The sequence below is a fragment of the Ambystoma mexicanum genome, chromosome 2p (genome assembly GCF_040938575.1).
Source record: "Ambystoma mexicanum isolate Mex_15411 chromosome 2p, UKY_AmexF1_1, whole genome shotgun sequence".
Classification (NCBI taxonomy): domain Eukaryota; kingdom Metazoa; phylum Chordata; class Amphibia; order Caudata; family Ambystomatidae; genus Ambystoma; species Ambystoma mexicanum.
In genome coordinates, this window is record NC_090923.1 from 522,385,377 (window position 1) to 522,406,371 (window position 20,995).

The 20,995-nt window shown below is 43.8% G+C and overlaps 1 protein-coding gene across 2 annotated transcripts in view; it reads left to right on the forward strand.

Annotated features, from left to right (window-relative positions):
* The first annotated feature begins 513 nt into the window (after positions 1-513).
* The window catches only part of MKRN2 (makorin ring finger protein 2), a 279,152-nt gene continuing 258,670 nt past the window's right edge, over positions 514-20,995 (forward strand). Inside the window, exon 1 of one of the 2 annotated variants that reach the window (XM_069643939.1) lies at positions 514-690. In XM_069643939.1, the coding sequence (XP_069500040.1) occupies positions 650-690 (41 nt within the window). In that variant the 5' untranslated portion in view covers positions 514-649. The remainder of the gene's footprint in view (positions 691-20,995) is intronic. The other variant, XM_069643940.1, reaches the window with a different exon arrangement.

Sequence of the window (20,995 nt, forward strand, 5' to 3'; positions counted from 1 at the left end):
TGCATTCTCCCGATTTCGGTGCTGAAATCTCGCTCTCAGGGGCTTCAGAATATTGGCATGTCTGATTATGGTAGAAAAGACATGTTTTACCAAGCCTGAAGCTCTTGTGCACAAGCAAGAGTTTCAAACTTCAGGAAAAAAGGCTTGGCAACTGGGGCTACCGGAACTTTGGAGAGCCCCAGCAGTGCTTTATATGAGTATTTTTTTAGAGACTGCTGGAGTTCTTTTCCCCTGGCCCTGCCCCCATAAGCCAAATCTGTTGCCATTGCAAGTGTCCTGTTAAACCATTTTGTAAAGTTGCACATGCTACCCCACATTTCCCACAACAAAGGACAAGTCCAGTCCCTTGTAAAACGTTGTTTGCCGTTAATCTATCTGGATGATGTGCAAGGAACTGTGATGGGTCCCTCTCTATCTACCAGTATTCCCAGTGGGCGCATACACGATCGATCAATCACCTATTTCCCGCTAATGTTCAGATGCTTTATGGTTTCTAAGCTTCGTGTTAAAGTGACCATGACGTTACGTTGCATGGGACGTACACATGATCGAAACGGGCACGTCACATGATCTGGGCACGTTGCTAGGTCCGTTCCTCGAATGGGTATTAGTCGCAGAGAATTAGCCGCTATCATACAGGAATATCACAATGAGCGGTCCAAGGAGCAGCACCCGGGAGGTCACTTGCAGGTTAGTGAGGGAGATGTTGGGGTACATTCTGCATTGCCTGCTATGGCCACCAGAAGGCAGTGTGGGAGGTCACATAATTAGTTCTGTGCCTGCCAGTGCCAAGTAGTGTTTGACCTGATGCCAAGACAGAGTTGAGTCTTCTCTAACTCATATTGCCCCCATAACTGCGAATCACCGTTTCGGTTCCTTAGCATCAGGACATGAGTCTTTGATAATTTGGGTCCCCGTCTCCCTAATTTTAGATTGGGATCCTGGACCAGCAGCGGGTGGTCACCTTTGTTGCCCAGACCAGGCTCGAACACCAACTGTATCCCCTCTCCCCGAAATATGAGGCCGAGCCAACAGCGCGTCCACCCACAATCTCCCAGGGCAGAAACCTGCACTGCATCAACATGAGGAACATCTGTATCCCAAAGGAGGAGCTTGAACCTGCAACAGCATCCTTGTCTTACAGTTGGTTTTGATCGTTAGGATAACCCGGATCCCTAGATCAGATGCACACACTAACAGCGACCGTCTCTTTTTCCCGAGAGCAGGGGCTTTAGTAGCATGCACCAACAGGGTAACATGACACAGACCTGGACCTTGCACCAATACTGGGTTATTTCTGAACTATCGCTATCCCCAGAGCCGGGATGCTCACGTCTCTCAGGTAAAGAGCCTACATCTTCATGTTCTGCACCAGTCCATCAAACCAAAAGCTTTCTTCAGTCCGCACCTGCCTAATTTGAAAATCACAAACCCTGAGATTTCTGCTGACTGCTATGCGAACACATCATTCCACCTATATTATTATTATTATTATTAGGGTATTTTATTGAGCCCGGACCTAGCTTCGGGAAGCAACTGGGCAGCAGACTAACAAGCGAGTAGGGTTTTTACGACAGGGGAGGGAGGGCAATTCCAATATGTACTCGGGCAGCCCCTGCCCTACTCTAATTTAAGAAATGGAAAAGCCAACCGTTTTCCCTTTTGTGTAGGAATAGTCAGGCATTTGCCAGGCGCTTACATAATAGCTATAAAATGGCAATGTGGAAAATGTGATTGCAGTGGCTGGCAAAGGCCTCTCTTTTTGTACCTATACACATGCCAAAACGGTTGGCTTTGCCAGTACTTGTTCTTAATAGGACTTCAGTGCAAGGAACAGATGTGATGACACATATTGCACATAAATAAAGTGGCTAAAAGCACACTTGGTTAAGGCGTTTTTGTAACACCATTAGCACACTTACAACTGTAATTCAGAAATAACACTGGTAGGACATATACAGGTCACGATTTGAAGTTTTTGTTAGAAATAGCTGAAAGAGATCACAGGAGGCTTTGTTTTGGGCTTGGAGGGGTAGGTAGTGGCTGGATTGTTTTGGGCTTGGTGGGGTATATAGTGGCTGGAATGGCCACAGGGATTAGCATGGACCGTGGCAGTCAATGGGTGGGGAGCTGTGTGTCCCTCTTCACATCCCGCTCAACTTGGTAGGTCTCTTTTTGCGCCACCTAATAGCCAAACCTTAAAATGGGACATGTGGATATTTATAAAAGGGGATATTATATATATATGTGTATATATATCTAAATATGAAATGTGGTAGGAACATGTGTTTAGTGTTTGGCTTTCGATAAGACAGTTTTATAAAAAATGACTTGAATAGTACATAAATAATAACGTCTGGTTTTGGAAATGTACTTTCAAGACGCACCGATATATATATCTCCTTTTATAACTATGTTAACCAAAAAGGGTAGGTTTGCACCTCTACCCCCTCGCACCATTTTGAATGGAAGAATATAAGTTTCAGAGTGCAAAGTAATGCAAGTCTAAAGACACCTGGTAGGTTATTTGAAATGTACTTTCAAGCCGTAAACGCAATCCACAAATGATATTAAGATTCCCTACTTATTAACTAGCCCAGGTATTATGCTTGTTTTTATATATAGTGTAAAGAACATCTTCTGCGTTAATGCAAACCCTTTTTTGTGTGTCAAATAAGAACGCATAAAACTGAGAGACAATTTAAAATATGTTTTGATGTGTGTGTGATTCAGTTTAATTTGCTTGAAATAAGGCTCAGATTTGGATAGCTAACGGGGGCTTATTTGAGGTTTTCTGAAGCAACATAGTAAATGCCACTATAAGTGCTTACTGCTGAAGCATTAATAAAGAGGTGGTTCTTTAGATGCCACAGGGGGAGCGCTGGGTAATTTGCGTTCAGAGCTGTGTTCTGTAACCGGTCTGTTAAAGGCTGTCTCTGACTTTTGCTGCTCTGGCAGCAAGTGAAGGCAGCAGCCGCAGTCCAAGGTGTAATGCCATTTATTTCTGGGCCACCATTTTCAAGCTCTTCCCAAAAGAGCATTAAAAACCCTGAGATTCCAGGCCAATCTTGGAAGTTAGCCAGATATGGGAAGCAGCAGCCTATCTTCCAAAATAGGGGCCTGTGGCATCAGTAGTGCTAGGTTACATTTTCATATTTATACTAAATCTCCCTCATCTGTGAGACCCCCAGAACTTTTTGCTGGACTTGTGGATTATTTTTCTATGTTCATGAGTGAGTGGGTGGGAACCTTTTTTACCCCCACTCACCCTTTCTTTTACTGTTTCCATGGAAGTCATTTTTGGGACTCCATGCTTTATTTTCAGAATCATGCTTTCCTATAACTTTTTGGGCATCTGCATTTTCTTATTGCAACACACATCACTTTCTGTGCAGCGTTGCTGTGGAGCCCCTTGGGCTTCCCTTTTTATTTTATTTTGAGTACCGTGTGGGAACTAATGCTCCCAAGGGTAGAAGGATACTTTTTATCCTTTCTACAATCCTTATGTGGAGTGAAGCTTGGTTACATATTATCCCCTTTCTCACTGGTTCTGTGCCATTTCTGTCGCATCCCTTTTACTTATCTTGCAGAACACATGTTCTCACAGGTAGAGCGAGATATTTTTATCCTCTCTACATTTTATATTGCGAGATCAGCACACCCCACCTTATGTGGAGTGCTGAGGGGAAGCACCGTATCCCCTTTCTCACTGCTCCTGTAACATTTATCTTACAGTGACAAGCATACCTCTATGGCTGGTGGCAGCAGATGAGTTCTAAAGACTTTTTTGTGATTTTTCCTCACAGGCTGTCAACCCAGCTGCAGTAATTTCATAGAAGGATCACCATTCATCTAGAATGGTGGCTGTATTTTTTTTTTTTTTTTTGCCCTTTTTCGTGTGCTTGTCCTTTCTGGGTCCGTCTGCCGTCCTGGGAAGGGGAGGTCCCAGTTTGATTTTTGACTTTGGTGATGTTGGTTAATTACAAAAGTTCAAACTTTGCGCGCCATACAACTGACTGGGGGGTGGACACGTCATTGTCTTCATTTCTGTCACTTTCACAAATTGCTACAGATATTACAACATGTATGGTAAATGGGATAAGTGTTACATTTAGGTTACTTTGTGTTATTTCGTGTAGAGGCGATACATTTGTAGATTTGCATGCACGCCGAAACATAACAATGAAACATTGTCAGACAGAGGGCCCCTCCCCACTCAGGTGAAGAAGGCAATCAATATTTGCACGTGGAGTTTAGCTGTATGAATGGCGGTCATGAGACAAGATTATAATGGGTATAAAATGCGCACATAATGGTGTACATGTATGGAAAGTATTTTTGTAATGTAGTTAAATATATGAAATATATTGGTTGCTCTGTGTCATGGGTCTTCATGTTGTGGATTATTTAGAAGGGTGTTTTCGCAATCGTGGCAAAGGCTTGCAAAGGTCCGTCAGCTGTCAGGGACCAGGTTTTGTAAGTTGGTCAATGGGGTGGCTGCGGTCAGTTTGCAGATGGCTCAAGTGCTGCAGTGCGAATGGAAGATGTGATCTCTGGAAAACAGGAGAGCTCATCTGTAAGGGATAGGCATTTGTGAAACTCGCATGGTTGTTTGGAACAGGTGGCTTGTCCCAGAGCACTTGCAGGGATCAGTAGTAATACATTTCAGGAGAACGATTGTGTTGTCAGAGAGTGGGCGTAACTCATGTGAACAGGAAAGGTCAGCAACACCAGACAGGTTTGGGCAATGCTGTTAGGTCAAAAGGGAATCTGTGTCTTTCTCTCGTCTTCATGTACTTAGGTATTTTTGGAGCAGGTCTGTGTGCATCATTAATAGCAATTCTGTTGTTGTGTAACTAAGAGGCAAGGCTGCCACCAAATATGGAGAGGTACTGGGAAGGAGTGTATTGGAAATGTAAATCTTGTAATTGTAAGTGTTTTGGGGATTGTGTTGTAATGTCTATTTCCAATTAACTGTGTGAGTTTTAGATTTCTCTGTACAGGGCAACCAATCATGTTTGGGGGATGCCTGTGTAACTGTATCTGGGGAAGTGTATTAACTGTTGCAAACTGTAATATATGTGTTCTTTGTGTGGTTCAGGGAGACCAGGGTTAGTGTGGCTGTTAGATGTCATTTAAGACCCTCTCGGTTATTTGTACAATAAACTTGCTTTATGAACAAAAGGCACAATTGCTAATTCTAGAGGTTATCCTAATTTGGGCACAGGGGTAGAGCAAAAGGTCTACACCTGCAGCGGGAACCTTTTGTGTAGCCCGCCGAGGCTCCAGGGTGTCTGTAAAGACAGGAAATGAGGGTGGAGTTCGAAACACCAGCAAATGCGAGGCTGGTTACCTCCACAGTTTGAATGTAGCATGTGTGCTGATTGGCTGGTTTCCTGGATAAATGGCCTGGAACTGAAAGCTGAAGTCGACCACTGGAGCAGAATCCACTAAGGAAGAAGAAAAGATGTCTGTAGCTGATTCCAGCGACTCGAGATGCCTGCTGTGTAACCGCTGCCTGTGCTGACCCCTTCTTCCCTGTGACAAAGGAGTCCCGAAGATAGCAATCTCAACCCTTAAACTGGTGGGACCAATCAATCTTAAAAAAACTGACATGTTGAGCCATCCAACGATGAGCTGCAACCTTCCTGGGCTGCAAACTGCCAATACCCTGGGACCTCGAGGCTGAGTGTTGAGCAATGTTTTCAGTGAACGAATCTCGCTGACACTTCGGTGGACTCCTGCTGGACCTCCAAAAGCAAGATCCCCTTCCTCAAGGCCCCTCACCGGAGTGCTGGACTGAGATAGCGAGGCAAATCGATCAGTTGACAACCGTTTTTCATTTGGTACCTTAAAAATAAATTTAAAAAAAGGCACCAAAGCCTCGAAGCCGCAAGAAGCACTGACACATCCTCTGCTGGGAGCATTTCATCTACACTGCTGCTACAATTCCCCATCCAGTGCTACTTATTTCGTCACCATGACCATGAATCCAGAGACTGGGTCCTTTACTGCTGAATCGTGAAGGCATACATCTGCAAGCTGTTCTTCACTGCTGAGGTACTGTGTGACTTGAGGTAATACTTACCTAAAGTCTTTGTGTCACTCCTGTGTACCTAGGGTGGTGATTTGTGTAGTTGGCCCATAACGTTCGCCCAGGCCTAACGCTGGAAAGCATCTAGCGAGCCTTCTACGAAGTCCCTGAACCGTTTTACTGACTCTAAAGTACTGTAATTCGTTGTTCTAAGAAGATATCCTCTGGAACTCTGATTTTCTACAGTTTGCCTGTTCCTGGTCTGTCTACTGCTGGCCACTGGACCACTAGTGTCCCCTTCTGCCTCTGAGAACATGCATGCCCTAAGTTAGGGAAGGACTGCTATAGGATAAGGCATCTGTGGAGGACTTCTTACAAGTGTTGCAAAAACTAACTTGCTATGTGTTGGTGCTGTAACTATATATTTCTGAAATAGAATAAATTACATATTTTGCAAATAGCTTAGCTGTAAGGTTGGTAGTGTATTTGTATTATTCCTGAAACAGAATAACTTTCATAAGTAGCCAGGTTCTTGCCTGCAGTGCTAGTCGTATAACTGCATTATTCCTGGAACAGAATAAGTGTAATAGTTTACTACAAATAGGTTTTTACTCACCTTGAATTGCATACTGCTATTCTAAGTGTTTTGTACTTTGGTTAAATCTACCAGAAGTATTGTGTTTGACATATAAGAGTACTTTCAAAAGAATGCTCTTGCCCTCTGTATATATAAAATAAACCATTATTTTTCAATAAATCAGTGTGTGTTTCTATGGACCATAGGCATGCTACACGTTCTTTGTACCTTCCTACAGCCCCCTCCCTCTCCTGTGATAAGCCTGGCTGATCTGTCAAGGCTACCATACTACTAGGTGGTACAGGCCTGTACTGAGAGTTGTGGTACAGGCCTGTACTGAGAGTTGTAGTATCTTTATTGCCCAAGGTGTAGTTTCATAAAGTCCATTTGGGTGGACTTTAGAAAAACTGTCCTAACTATTATTACCGAGTAGGACATTTCTAACGGCACACTCTATGCCTGTAGCAGGAACCCACACCAATGGGAGCTGCCCCGCCATTCCCCATCGATAATTGGGACTACCTCCATCTAGGGGATCACAATGATGTGGAGTCTGTACCAAAGGTCACCTAATCTGCATAACACGAGCCTGAGACAACAGTCATTATCTCTTTCCATTCCTAAAAGCGGCCCCTCCTTCCAAGGTATGAGCCAACACCAACAAGTACCATTTGTAATTAGGTGCTATTGGGAATGAGGCATCCAATGCTCTGCAAAAAATAAGGTGCCATCCTCAGTAAGATTTGCAGTGTCCCATTGGAAATGGTGCCATCTTAAATTGGGTACCCCATACTTAACTAAAAGCAGTCGAATTTCCGTTGCATTATGAGTGAGGCACCCAGTGGGATTGATTAACTTCAGAAATCAATCTCGTTATGATTCAAACATTCATTGCCATTGGGAATCTGGGTGATGCCAGTTTCCCCACTGCTCTATAGCCTAACCGATCTCCACCATTTATACTAAATTCCCATGTGATTAACTGGCTGCATTGTCAGAAAATGCAAACTATTATTTGCTATGTGCTAGCTTGCTAAAAGTGGTTGCACATTTTCACCTTTTCATTATCTTAAAGCTAAAGCAGGGGGAAGTTGCAGGACATAAAAATTCACCCGCCGTCTCAATTTTCCATATACACACAATTTCTTATTCATCATGGGTACATTATCACTAGCTAGTGGCCAGTGCAATTTTTTAGGACTGCCTTAAAGAACAGCACCAGTTTGGTGTAAAGCAAAAGAGACGTTTGGGGCGGGGGTGTGACGGTTACTTTCCTTGCACCTAACCTATGACGTAATGTTCAAATGAAAATTAAACTAAACCTATGTGTGGCTGCTGTAGATAAAGGGCCATGGCATTGATATGATATGATAAGTCCTTTATAAAGCGCCTGTACACAAGTGTTTCTAGGCATGACCAGACAAGGGAGGGAAGACAGAGGGCGGACAATACCGTACAATCTTACTCGACCTTGTGACATTCAGATCGTGCAAGTGTGACAGTGCCAGCATGCAGAGGGAAGCGAGGGGGAGGGGGGGAGTGCCAGGGAGAGAGAGGGGAAATGTGATCAGGGCAGCAATGCTCTGAGTAAGGGCATCCAGAGCAGCACGGCTCTGGGTAAGTGCAAGGAGGCAGAGGACTGCAGAGGTTACAGTTACAGCCCCTACGTGTGCGGTGGACCGGAGGCAGTGCAGGGGAGACTGATTATGGAGGAGCCTGGTACCCATTATGCTCAGAGGGTAGCCAACCAGTCAGTGCAGCAGACGGATAGGTCAGCAGGGGAGGGAGATAAAGTGAGAGAAATCAGAGGAGAATAGGGACTTTAGGTGGCCAGGCTCAAGTCTGAAAGGGGTAGGGAGGCCATTCCAGATGGCAGCACCTGCAGAAGAGAGAGATCTATCCCCCACTCTCAGCCTAAAGAAGCGTCTGACCCTCAGAGTTGGAGGTAGTCGAACGAAGGGCTTGAAGAAAGGCATTTCGGAAGAGAGAGTTGGATCTAGTTTAGGCACTGGCCCCAGAAAGCCTCGCAGAGGGTCTTGAACTTGATTCTTGCAGCCAGTGGAGAGATTTGGGTGCTGGAGAGATACGATCCCTGTGCTTGAGGCCAAGGATCAGTCTCTCAGTCCTGTTCTGGATTAGTTGCAGTGGACGGAGAGTAGAGTAAGACAGATTGATAAAGAGGCTGTTGCAGTAGGTCAGCCTAGAGAAAACCAGGGCTCTGGTGACAGTGCGCTTCTGTAGGAAGGTGAGAAAAAGAATACATCTGAGGAGGTGCACCTGGTAGTGAGACTTCTTTGTGAGGTTCGAGATGTGAGGAGCGAAGGACAGAGTGGAGTCGAAGATGACGCCAAGGTTTTTTGCCTCACAGGAAGTCAAAGGAAGAGGGCAGCCAGAGTGAGCGTGGGAAAACGGGAGCAGGGGTTCCAATGAGAAGTATCTCTGTCTTGCTGCCATTAAGGCAGAGATCGTTGGAGGTGCACCAATCCTGAACCGCGGATCAACAGTTAGGAATGAGCGGGAGAGAAGAGGATGCTGAGGGGGAACCTGAAAGAGAGCTGGATGTCATCCGCATAACTCTGAAAGTAGAGATCTGATGGGCGAAAGGGGCCAAGTGGACATTAAAGAGCCAGGGAGATAGGTTGGAGCCCTGGGTAACGCCACATGTGGCGAGGGAGGTGGTGGAGGAGAGACAGGACCCAACTTGGACCTGCGAGGGCCGGTCTGAGAGGAAGCGGGTCATCTACTCCAAGGCCTGCTCAGTAATGCCCAGGTTATCACAGAGTAGATTGATAAGGATGGCGTGATTGACCGTGTCAAAGGAAGAGGAAAGGTCAAGGAGGATGAGGACGGAAGGAAGGCTTCAGTTGAGATTAGAGAGCAAATCTTCACGGGTGTTCAGGAGAGCAGTTTCCAGGCATCTGGCTGCTCTGAAGCCAGACTGATGGTCATGAAGACAACCAACAGATTCAGTGTGGAGAGTAAGCTGGGAGATGGCCAGCCTTTCCAAGAGTTTGCCTAGGAAAGGATTGCTAGAGATCGGGCGATAGTTGGCCAGGCAAGTTGGATTAGTAAAAGGCATTTTAAGGAAGGGGTGAACAAGGGAGTGCTGAGGAGAGAGGGGATAGATCCAGTGGTGAAAGAGTAATTGCAGAAATCGGTCAAGGATCGAGCGAGTGTGTCAATGTGGCCTTTGATGGTTCTAGATGAGCAGGGGAGCACCTGTTTGTATGACACTTTCATAGATCAAACTTGTCTAGAAACCTTGGCAGGTGAACCCAGGGAGACAGAGGAGAAATGAGGAGTGGCGGCCGGAAGGTGGCCAAGAGAGGAGAGCGAGGACAGGATGTCCTGAGTTTTAGTGGTGAAGTGAGCAGTCGGTGCTGTACAGAGAGCCTGGGAGGGAACAGGAGAGGTGGAGACTGCAGAAGGATTGGCCAGCTCCTTGCAGATTCTAAAGAGTTTGGCTGTGTTGTTAGAAGCCACAGAGACGCAGGTTTGGATGTGGACTCTCTTGTTGGATAGGGCAGAGAGTCTGTATGGCCCTTGGAGCAAGTTGTTGGCCAGTTTGTCAGAGGATATGCTCCAAACCCTCCACTTCCTCTCAGCCACCCTGCACTTGCGTTTCAGGGTGGCAAGGTCGGAGTAATACCAAGAGTTGCACTTGGAGGTAGGCTTCAGGTGGATCCTCATGACAAGGGCATTCAACCCTATGTCACATCAGAATAAATACAAGAAAGCACTGTCACTACATAGTTTTTTTTTCTTGTTGTGTAAAACAGCATGACACATTGAGAAACGTCCAATTCCGTCATAACGAACACTGATTCAAAATCAATATATGTACTTCTACTTTGACACAGTAGGACGCATATACAAATTAAGCAGGAACACTTCAGACCTCCCAAAACAGCAGTTTTTGCTTACCCAAACGTTCCACTGTCTTTTTCCATCACCCCCTTCTTAATGTAGAGTGATGTTGTCCTCCACCCGGCTGGAGTCCAACATCTTACCAGGATACTGCGCAGCCATGAACCCCTCTCTTGGGATAGTTGCAAAGGAAGGACTTCATTTACTCTGTAATATTGGAATGAACTGGGTAGTGTTCTGCTGCTGAAAGCAAATATCATATGCATATGAAGGTATAAAAATATAGTTTTCTAATATTTTGTTTGAAAAAAACTTGTGATAAGCAACGATAATATGTTTGGATACCATTCTAAAGTGAACGAGTTGGGTGAAGGGTTTGGTTAAGGGAAGAAGTGGTAAGTGGGCTCACGATTACGTAGAGAGATACAGTGGGGTTGGGGGCTGGGGACGGACAGGAAGGAGGGTTTGTCCCCCATAAATCAATAATAAAAAGCGACTCGAGATCGGTCCCAACAAAGGTAAGCTCTTTGCACCACAAATGTGCTTCTAAAAACTCGCCTGAGCTCAGATCCCCTAATTCTTTGTTAACCGATCATACTACTACTACTACTCATGATGACATGCCTATTGTTAACCCTCTGTCTGCACCGATGATAACGCATTCAGTCGAGCAGTACACTGAGATTGCCATTGAGATTTCCACTGAAATGCGTGCACTAGCAACCCTTGATAAAAAGGGAGACACCGCGCCTCCGTATCATCCATCACTTTCATCTGAAACTGCGATTACCGGGACAACATCAATTGATCCGCCAACGTTATGCTTAGACGAGTCTGAAGCAAATGCACCTACCGCTGACACGTCTGGTAGAGGTTCTGTATGTGCTCGGCACGTGGCCTTTACCAGAGAAGTCAGCGAAGCCGAAACTGTGGCTTTACTTTCAGATGATGAAATTGACGCCGAAGCTCCCATCAGTCCTTTACAACGACCGCTACTAACTTTAACTGAGCTTCCTCCCTTAAATCGGAGCACAGATGCACCAACCCCAGTCAAACCACCTTACTCGGACAAAGGAGACGAGTTCTTTACGCCATATGATTTAACAGACATTGAGCTCATGGAAGCCTCACAAGAAAATGAGGATCTTGCCTCAATAAGTAACCTTGAAGCCAAAAATTCTATTGCATCGAATTTAACTGCACCTGCAACTATCGAATATGACGAAACCACTTTGGCTGTGAGTGCCTCAGTATCAAACTTGAAGCACATCAAAGCCCAAAGAGCGGTCAAATGTCGAGCTGTCGACAATTTCGACAAGACTCCCACACGTTCTGTTTCTGTCTATACAAAGCTCAATTCCGTCATTGAAAATGACACCACACCGTCAAAGAGGACCTTCTTCTTTGCTGAAACGGAGCAACGTGGCCAACGAAACAATATTGACTGGCCCCACAAGAAAAACAGCGACGAGCATAACACAGCAAGGTTACCTCATACCAGTGATTCGACGCGACAAGCATCTTATCCTGGGCAGTTAACGCATTCCGAATGCGCGTCTGACGACAAATCTAATTACGCGTCACGGCATATGACGCATAATGCCCAATCACATCACCAAACTACACCTTCTGTGTATTTAACAAAAAATAAAAATCCGTCCTCAAACATTCAATCTGTTTCAAAAGAAGCCCATGCGAATGCAATTGGCGATGCTGTATTAACATCAGATTCTCACTTAGACTCTATAAATAGTAATCAGTCTAACGTAGGAGACCAGACTGGAGTGGGCCCTAAACCGAGCCTCTCATCAGCAGCAGCAATGCAGATCTACAACAATGTATTAGCTGCATCATCCACAGCACTCCTGCCTTTTCTAAAAATGTATGAATCCTTGCTTGATGCACACAAGGACCAGTCTACACTTATTATTTCACTAAAGGAAAAGATGGACAGTTTTGAGACTGTAACAAACTTTTTACAGGCCCAGCTGACTCAGGAAGCCGAAAAGACTATGCGTTGGCAAGAACGCCTAAGTGATCTTGCGGCTCGACATCACTGCCAAAATGACTCCTTGTCTGACGGCCTTCTTGAGGCGGTAAAATGGATGCGACATTTCTCAACTGAAATTAGTTCTAAAACTGAATCTCAAAACATAGATTCAATGTCCATGCGAAACTTTGAACTCCAAAGAATTCCAACGCAGGATGCTTCTACGCAGGCTGCAACAATCCAGTCAACAGTAGGTCAAACTCTAACTTTAATCGAAAAGACATCCAACTCCCTGATCTCTGTTTCACAGCAAGCTCCTGTGAGTAGTCTAAATAAATCTCCTTTAATTCAAGAAGTTTCTGATTGTGACCATTTAAAAACCCCTTCAATAAATGGCCTGTCATCTCAGCTCCCGGCGACGAAGTCCATAGCCTCCTTCGGCATCTTTCACGACCCCTTAAAACAAACAGAAGCAAATGTCTTTAACGTTGTAAACCACATCAAACGTTCTGTTCTGAACTCGCGCTCGACAACTTCAAGACCGGGAGTCAAGAAATGTACATCATCCCTGAACTCTCGAAACCTGATTAGAAACTTACCAAAGGTCACCACCCCCGGATTATTTAATCAGGCAAAAGTAGCTAACCAAAACGATCAAGATAGTGGAAAAAACCAAACAAAACAGGCAAGGGAGCTCGATGCCCCAAAAGCCCAACCGAACAAACGTCAAAGAGTTGACTCTGACTCAGTAATTGCTCCAAACAATCTTTCCAGTTCCACAATTGATATCTGCGACCTATCTACATATTCTGAGGATTTGTCAATCGACCATCAAAACTCCGGCCCGGATACAGCTCAAGAAGCTTTACAATCGGCCCGTTTACCGCTGACAACTCACGATCTTAATCGACCTATGAACACTGACAAAAATCCAACGAGGACGAAGCCAAATAAGGAACAAAAGTTTTCCCAATTGAATCCAAAACACATAACTTCGCATGGGAATAGGTCAGTTCACTATCACTCTCAGGTATCTACCACATCGGGTTTTAGTGTCGGTCTAACACCGTATAAACTTAGATTGCAAAATCTTCATCACGACGACCACGATTTGAACATGAACAGGAAGAACGTGATGAAACTATTTACCTGCATTCCGTCATTACGAACGATAGTGTCAGCAGACATAAGAATTGTGGAATACGCAACGGAACGATGCTGCGATCAAGTGCTCTTGCACATACCATCCGCCCTAGTACGGAACACTATTCTGCAAGCCGCAAATGAATTACTGAGCTATGGCTTTGATATTTCAATTGAACCGCAAAATCTGGTCACAAATAATCGAAAAACTAGCCCAGTGCACTCTGCCTTCAGAGATCGTGAACATAAATATGTGGAGTTCAGACAGAAAGCATCACGAGTTGAACCTCAAAGATCTGGGACGAATTGGGCCCCGAAGAACAACCCGACGAACAGCACTACAGATCGGAATTAGCCATCAGTCCGTGCAAATGAATGCACACGTGAAATTCTCTCTTGGAATACCAGGGGGTCCTCCCATTTATTCAATCAATTTGATGTCAATCTGGATAAGGCATTTATCATCTGCCTCCAAGAAACTTGGCTAAGTGTACCCCCTATGAGAGATGGCTTTACGACCCTACTAAATCCTGCTGTCAAAGGTCCAAAGGGCCGCCCCTCTTCTGGTCTATTAATGATGATCAAAATCAATATATGGTGGCAGCTTAAGGCCTCATTTACCCCAAATCCCTTTATACAAGGCGTTTTACTACAATCAAATCATCAATCTGATGATGCCCGGACACACCTGCTCATACTAAATGGTTATTGGAATCCACACAAAATCAGTACCAAGCTTTTTCTGAGTTCTATGCTCTACATTATCGATGAGGCCATACTGAAATACAGGAATCTCTCAATCATTTGTGCAGGAGACTTTAATTGTGCCTGGTTTAAATACGAGCATGAAACGCAGAGTTACAAGCCAGCTCTAGACAAAGACATCCCCATCCGTGGCATGCTATGGAGCCGTGCTCTTCGCGCAAGGAATTGTCTAATGGTTAATGGGAATGTCTCAGGGGACCAACCGCCAAGCCAAACGTGGTCAAATAACAAGACCCATTCAATAATTGATTATTTCTGGGTCTCACATAATTTATTTGAGAAAAACCTGGCCTTAACAATCTTGCCTATGTCAACGAGCGATCATAACCTCTTGCGACTTACCTGTTTGCTGGAATGGTCATCGGATTCTCGCTTTTATAAAATTCCGATTTCAGTGACTGCAGGTGGCAATCGCCTCAGAATAAATAGAAAGAACCTTCAGGAAATAAGACAGAATTTCGACATCAAAGATGATTCACTGATTGAGTATACTCCATTATTCTCCGACTTTGTCACCGTACGTACTTCCAACTCAACCATGGGTCATTTACATAAACATGTTTCATCCATGATAATAACATCGGCAAAGAGAGAAATGCGTCGGGACGTGAGAAAACTAAAGAAGTTGATTAAGTCCACCGATAATGGAAGCTCCATCACTGATGACATCCAAAAGCGGCGACAACTGTATCGTAATTGGCTTAAATCACAAAAAACCATAATTGAACAAGACAAAGCGGAGTCGCTATTAAAACAGCTAATCCAGAATAACTCCCGTGAAACCTGGGCCATACTAAACACTGGGAATTCCAAACATCAGCCGACGACGACAAACGTCATTTCCCCCGATCAATGGACACTATATTATGCAAAAATCTTCAGTAACATACAACATGAAGTACAAAGTGTTCCAGACTCAAACTTAACTTCATGGGGGCTACGAGTTACCGCCGACGACATAAAAACTGCAATACAAGCATTGAAAAACTCTAATGCTGCGGGCCCTGATTTAATAACAAACATCATGTTAAAAGATAACGTGGAGGAATGGGCAAAATTAATAGAACTCTTGTTTGCTAGAATATCCACAACAACAACAATTCCTGGATCTTGGCGAGAAGCAATAATAGTCCCAATTTACAAAAGGGGCAATCGGGCAGACCCATCCAACTATCGCCCGATTGCCTTGTTGGACACTATTGGGAAACTCTTTGCTTCTTTTCTACGTTTACAGCTCACGCACTGGTCAATAACGAATTCAATCCCCGACATCCGGCAGACCGGTTTTACAAAAGGGGTTGGGGTGGAAGTAAACCTGCTTCTAATGACAATTCTAAAATTGGAAAGCAAAAGGACCAAAACCAAACTGTACGCAGCTTTCATCGATCTACGTAGTGCTTTTGATACCATCAATCGCTCAAAACTCTGGGCTAAACTAAAAAAATGGAACTGCCCAAGTAACTTGATAGATCCAATAAGAGCGCTACACTCAAACACTTCAATCAGCATCCGACTAAATAACCAAGGTGCTCTTTCCAACCCTATTCCAACAAACACAGGGGTGAAACAAGGATGTCCATTGGCAGCTGAGTTATTCAAACTGTTCATTGCCGATATACCTGATCACCGAATAAACGTGAGATGTTTTCCACCAACCTTAAATAACATCGAAATCGGTCACTTAATCTACGCAGACGATATAGTCCTACTGGACAAAACCCAGATAGGCCTTCAACGGCAATTGGCCAATATAAACGTATACCTCGACTGCAATGACTTGTCAATTAACACCGTCAAGACCAAAATCATTATTATCGGCAAACCAAAATCTAATAATCAACGCCCTTTCATCTGGTATATTAACAAAAAACCACTAGACGTTGTCGACTCAATTAGATATTTGGGGATATCCTTTAATAATTCACTCTGTGAAACTCCTTGGAAAGCAGATTTGAAAACCCGAATGGTACAGTTTGGAATCCAAGCCCAGCTTCTGGACAAATCTTATGGCAAATTCGCACTTACTCCTACCCTAAAATTCTATTTGCAGAAAGTCGTTCCAGCGATTACCTATGGATCCGAAGCAGGATGGTCCATTGACGCAGCCTTCTGGCAGAAGCTTGAAGCTGTTTTCTGGCGGCGTGTTTTGAAATTACCAACCTACACTTCAATGATCCAATTAAGATATGAACTTTCCATAAATTCGCTTCATGCTTGCGTAATTTGGAAATCTCTGATGGCATTTAGAAAAATGATCATGCCATCTAAACCACCTGCCTATCAGCCCTTTTGTACTAGACCTGGACCTGGGAGTTCAGTATTACTTGAAGAGTGGAAGCAACGCCTGACAAACATCCTTGCTCATGCCAATTCAAACATTGATGAATTGATAATGCGACCTCAATTGGCTAAGCAAAAGGTCGATACCATGCATTGGATCCAGAATTGCGACCAGCGTTGTAAGATGGTCACAACGTTGGACACAGGAATTGGTCAACACAAACTGGGTGTTCAATGTAAATACTTGGTAAATTGTCCCTCCCGTCATCATCGGGCTCAGTTTTTACGAATTCGGCTAAATGCAATCAATACAAAAGCAGCATTGTGGCTTCGTCACTCAAATAAAGTAAACAACGACAGATGTCGTTTCTGTATGAACGATGCTGAAACTATCGAACATCTGATAACCAAATGCACGTCGCTCACAACAAAACGATTTTTACACTTAGGCAACTATCGCCCAGCGGACCCAGAAGCAAGGGATTGGTGGTCGCAGGCAATGGCCGGGAACGGTGTAAATCTTTGTTGTGCGATAGTCAACTTTATAGACGCACTTGATTTAGAGAATATAGAAGGATGAACCTTAATGGAAATCACATTAAATGAATTTGTGATGAAACTTGGTTGTAATAAAAGTCTGATGTCACGGTATTATACTGTGACATATTTTGACTGATGTTTCAATAAAAAAAAAAAAAAAAAAAATCAATAATACATTAAACACATTTAAGAACAATAGGTGTGTGCAATGTGTTCTATATATTGGCACAACATGACACAGAAACAATATACAGTGGACATTTATTAATGTTTTGTTTTTTATGCTAAATGCTGTTTTTCCAGTCATTTAATGACCTATAGCCCATATGAACCATCTCCATTTGTTTAGCGCGATTGTTGGGGAAATGGAGAATACTATCAAAAAGTACCCATACTCTGCACGGTGTCTGTAGTCAGAAGTAAGCTGCACTGAGAATGGGCATATGTGGCTGGCTAACATACCCTGGAGCAGATGTGGAGGGGAGGCGAGAGCTGGTGTGATGGTCGCATACTGGGACCTTCTGTGCGCTTTTGCCTCCTGTCGCCTACTCTGGTGCATTGCGGTGCAAATCTCTCAGAAACAGTGTTTCCTAGTTCCTTGAAACATGAGTTTTATTCCTTGCGTCAAGATGCTTTAAATGAGCTTTGTCCGGTCCTTCTACGACCAGATTAATATTTTGTCGATTTCAGGCTCATGTGTAAAGGGGCAGAAATCCAGGGAGTGGGGTGGGATGTCCAGATGTCATGTAGCCAGTAATGTCTGTAGGGTCCTAACTGGTAACTATGCAAAAATCTATGCAAAGTATGGTGCAGTCGCTATCCAAATTGACTAGTGTATTTCACAAAATGTCATCCCTGGAATCCAGATTTTAATAGGCAAAAAATATCTTTATTGCTAAAGACATAATGTCAATGCTGCAGGGCAAAGCAGCCTAATGACTTGCTTTGCAGTGGTCTTGTTGCTTGTTCACATGAATTATCCAGATGCCCAAGTGCACAATTTAAAGGGAAGCAAGTTGATACGTGTCCTTTCTTTGTATCTATGTTCATATCTGCGTTAACAATGTGTTTCTGGCAAAGTCACAGGTGTGTTCCAGCTTGCATCACTGTGTCGGCTATGTTGGAATATGTCGTTCCATATGCACCGCAGTGTGCCTGATAGACAAGCGAGTGTTAAGGGTAAGGTGGAGCCACAAAGTAAGTGGGGAGGGCATGGGCTCAATCGGCTTGTCCAAGTAAAAACGATAAAATATCTAGGTCTATGGATTAACTCGTCTCTAGATGATCATGAATGGGGAAAATGCCCTACGAATAAAGGTACGATCTATAGGTCGACAAGCTTGCGTGTTGCACACAAGATATGGGAAATTTTCCATGCGCCCAGTGATAATTTTTTAGCGTCCGAAAGTGGTTTCAATTTTGTCATTTGGTGCTGAAACAGCCTTGAATTTATTGTGGCAGATTTGGGACTATTTAGAAGGAATTATTTGAAGGATAGCACTCTCACTTCCCAAATCCTTCCCAACTGCACAGATAAGGTTTGAACTCTCCACTCAATCATTCCACTCAAGGGAAATCGATTGATTGATAACCAGATGCTCAAAATGGGTAGAAGTCTTGGATTCTTCAGAAGAAGTCCTAAAAACAAACCCCACATTGATCAAAAGAAAAATTCAATGGACTGACTGGATAGAGACACAGGAAATGAAAGCAAGATACAAACATTCCATAAACTGTGTGGGTGAATCTCAAGCAATAAATCAACTTCCTCCTTATCTCCTCAGATTTCTTTGCCCAAAAGCTAGAGATCTATTTTTGCGTTTGAGGCTGAATCTGCTTCTGACGAGAGAGAGAGAAGTACTATCACATTGGAAGCAACTTAATGGGAAGCCAAACTGCTGTCGATTTTGCCTTAAACTGAATTAACTAGAAACTGTACATCATATTCTGATGGACTGCAATGCTCTCTCTTAGACAAGACTTAAATATCGAGACGTATTTGCACCAGAAGCAATCTCTTTGTCTGCGGACGAACGTTGGATACCCCTGCTACTAGGCGAACAAAAATATTTTATATTTAGGGTTCTGCCATTTTGGGTAGAACTAACTACTTTAAAGACATTTTGAATGTTATTATTCATATCAGGTGGACAACTGTGTAGTAACTCTGGACATGTGGTTTTTGATGTGTAGTAAAAGGTTTGTAACAAACCAAAGTAATAATAAAATTCTTTAAAAAAAATATGTGCATGAGTGACCTGAAAATTCAGCCACAGACCTCAAAACAAATAGGTATTCATGAATCCACATTTAAGCCAGATCATGCATGTATCCGTGACGTTCGTCTTGAGAATACACTATGCCGTGTGCCCAGAATTAATGCGCACTGACCTTTGTTAATCGGCTGACCGCCTCGATGAATCCCAATACACACACCCTGAATTATCGCTAGGCATAATGTATACTTCACACAAAGGGCAAAACATATTTGCAGTTTAAAGTGCCAATGCATGTGCTCACAAACATCTAAAACGAGAAACCCATGGTGACACAAGCAAGACAGACACAAGTGATCACAGTTCAAGGGTGTTTATAACAATTAAAGTTTGCAATTGAGTTGGAAAAATGCCTAATCTAAACCTAACTCCAAGACGTGGACAGGTGTCGACCATCAAATTTAAAATGAGGCAGTCCTAGTGGTGCCAAGCCAAATAAAAAGGCCTATACTATAAGAAAACCTATTTCCAATTCCTTATGCTAAATACAAAGTGTGTGGGGGTTAAGTTTCAAGAATCTCAAATGATCAGTCAAAGGTGACAGCCTGAGTCTCCCTTCCCCACGTTTTGAGCATGAGGAAAGGTGGAGTTGGTGGCGTTCAGAACAGTCTCTGGCTTCTCTAGCACGAGACGACACGTCCAATGATAGTTCTCAGGACCGTCGATGGCCAAGTCTTGCTTCCTTATAAAGTCTCTTGCCTTCGGGCCTGATATGTTGAGATAATCAAAAGCAAAAGTTCCTTTAACAAAGGAACTAGTGGGATTTTTAAAAATGTGCAAGGCCTGTTAAAGCTAGTTATCAACGTTAGGGATGTAAAGGTATTACGGTATACCGTTAAAGATACCGTGAACCAATTAATTGAACAATAATAACCGTCACATTGTTTATACCGGTATACCGTTCATACCGTTAAGTGTGCTTTTCAATCTGATTTGGAAAGGCTGCAGTAAGCAAGTGCTGCGGAGTCTTGGTCTTGCACTGTTGGATGTGCCTCTGCCAAGAAGTTTCAGTTTGAGCAATTTTTAATGCCATTCCATAAACCACACGTGCCTGACACAAAATCAATATGTTAGCAATAGGAAGAAAAGGATTTCCCTGGTTCTATCATTGTATTTACATATAATAAGTCACACTGCGAAATGTAATCATCTCTGTGGGTGTTCCCTGCTGCCATACCAAAGGGTAACGTGTCCGTGATTACTGAACACCTTTTGGCCCAGAAGTAAACTAACGGCTGTAATGTAAAGAGGGAGTGTGTGTGCATGCGCACAAGCGTATACTACCATCAGACTCCATTGATCTGTGGCATGCAGGTTATCAAGATGGCAACATGTTCATCTTCACCAGTAGCCAGTGGGGGAGCTAAAAGCCTAAATGACCACTTAAGAAAAGCTATTCAGTTTGCTTTGCCAGTCGCAGCAGGGCTCCCCCCCCCCCTCCTCCTCCTCCTCCTCTCCACACGTGTGTTTGTGTATGGTGGAAGCAAGGGGTGGCATTTCAGTGGAAAGTATGTTGAAAAGCC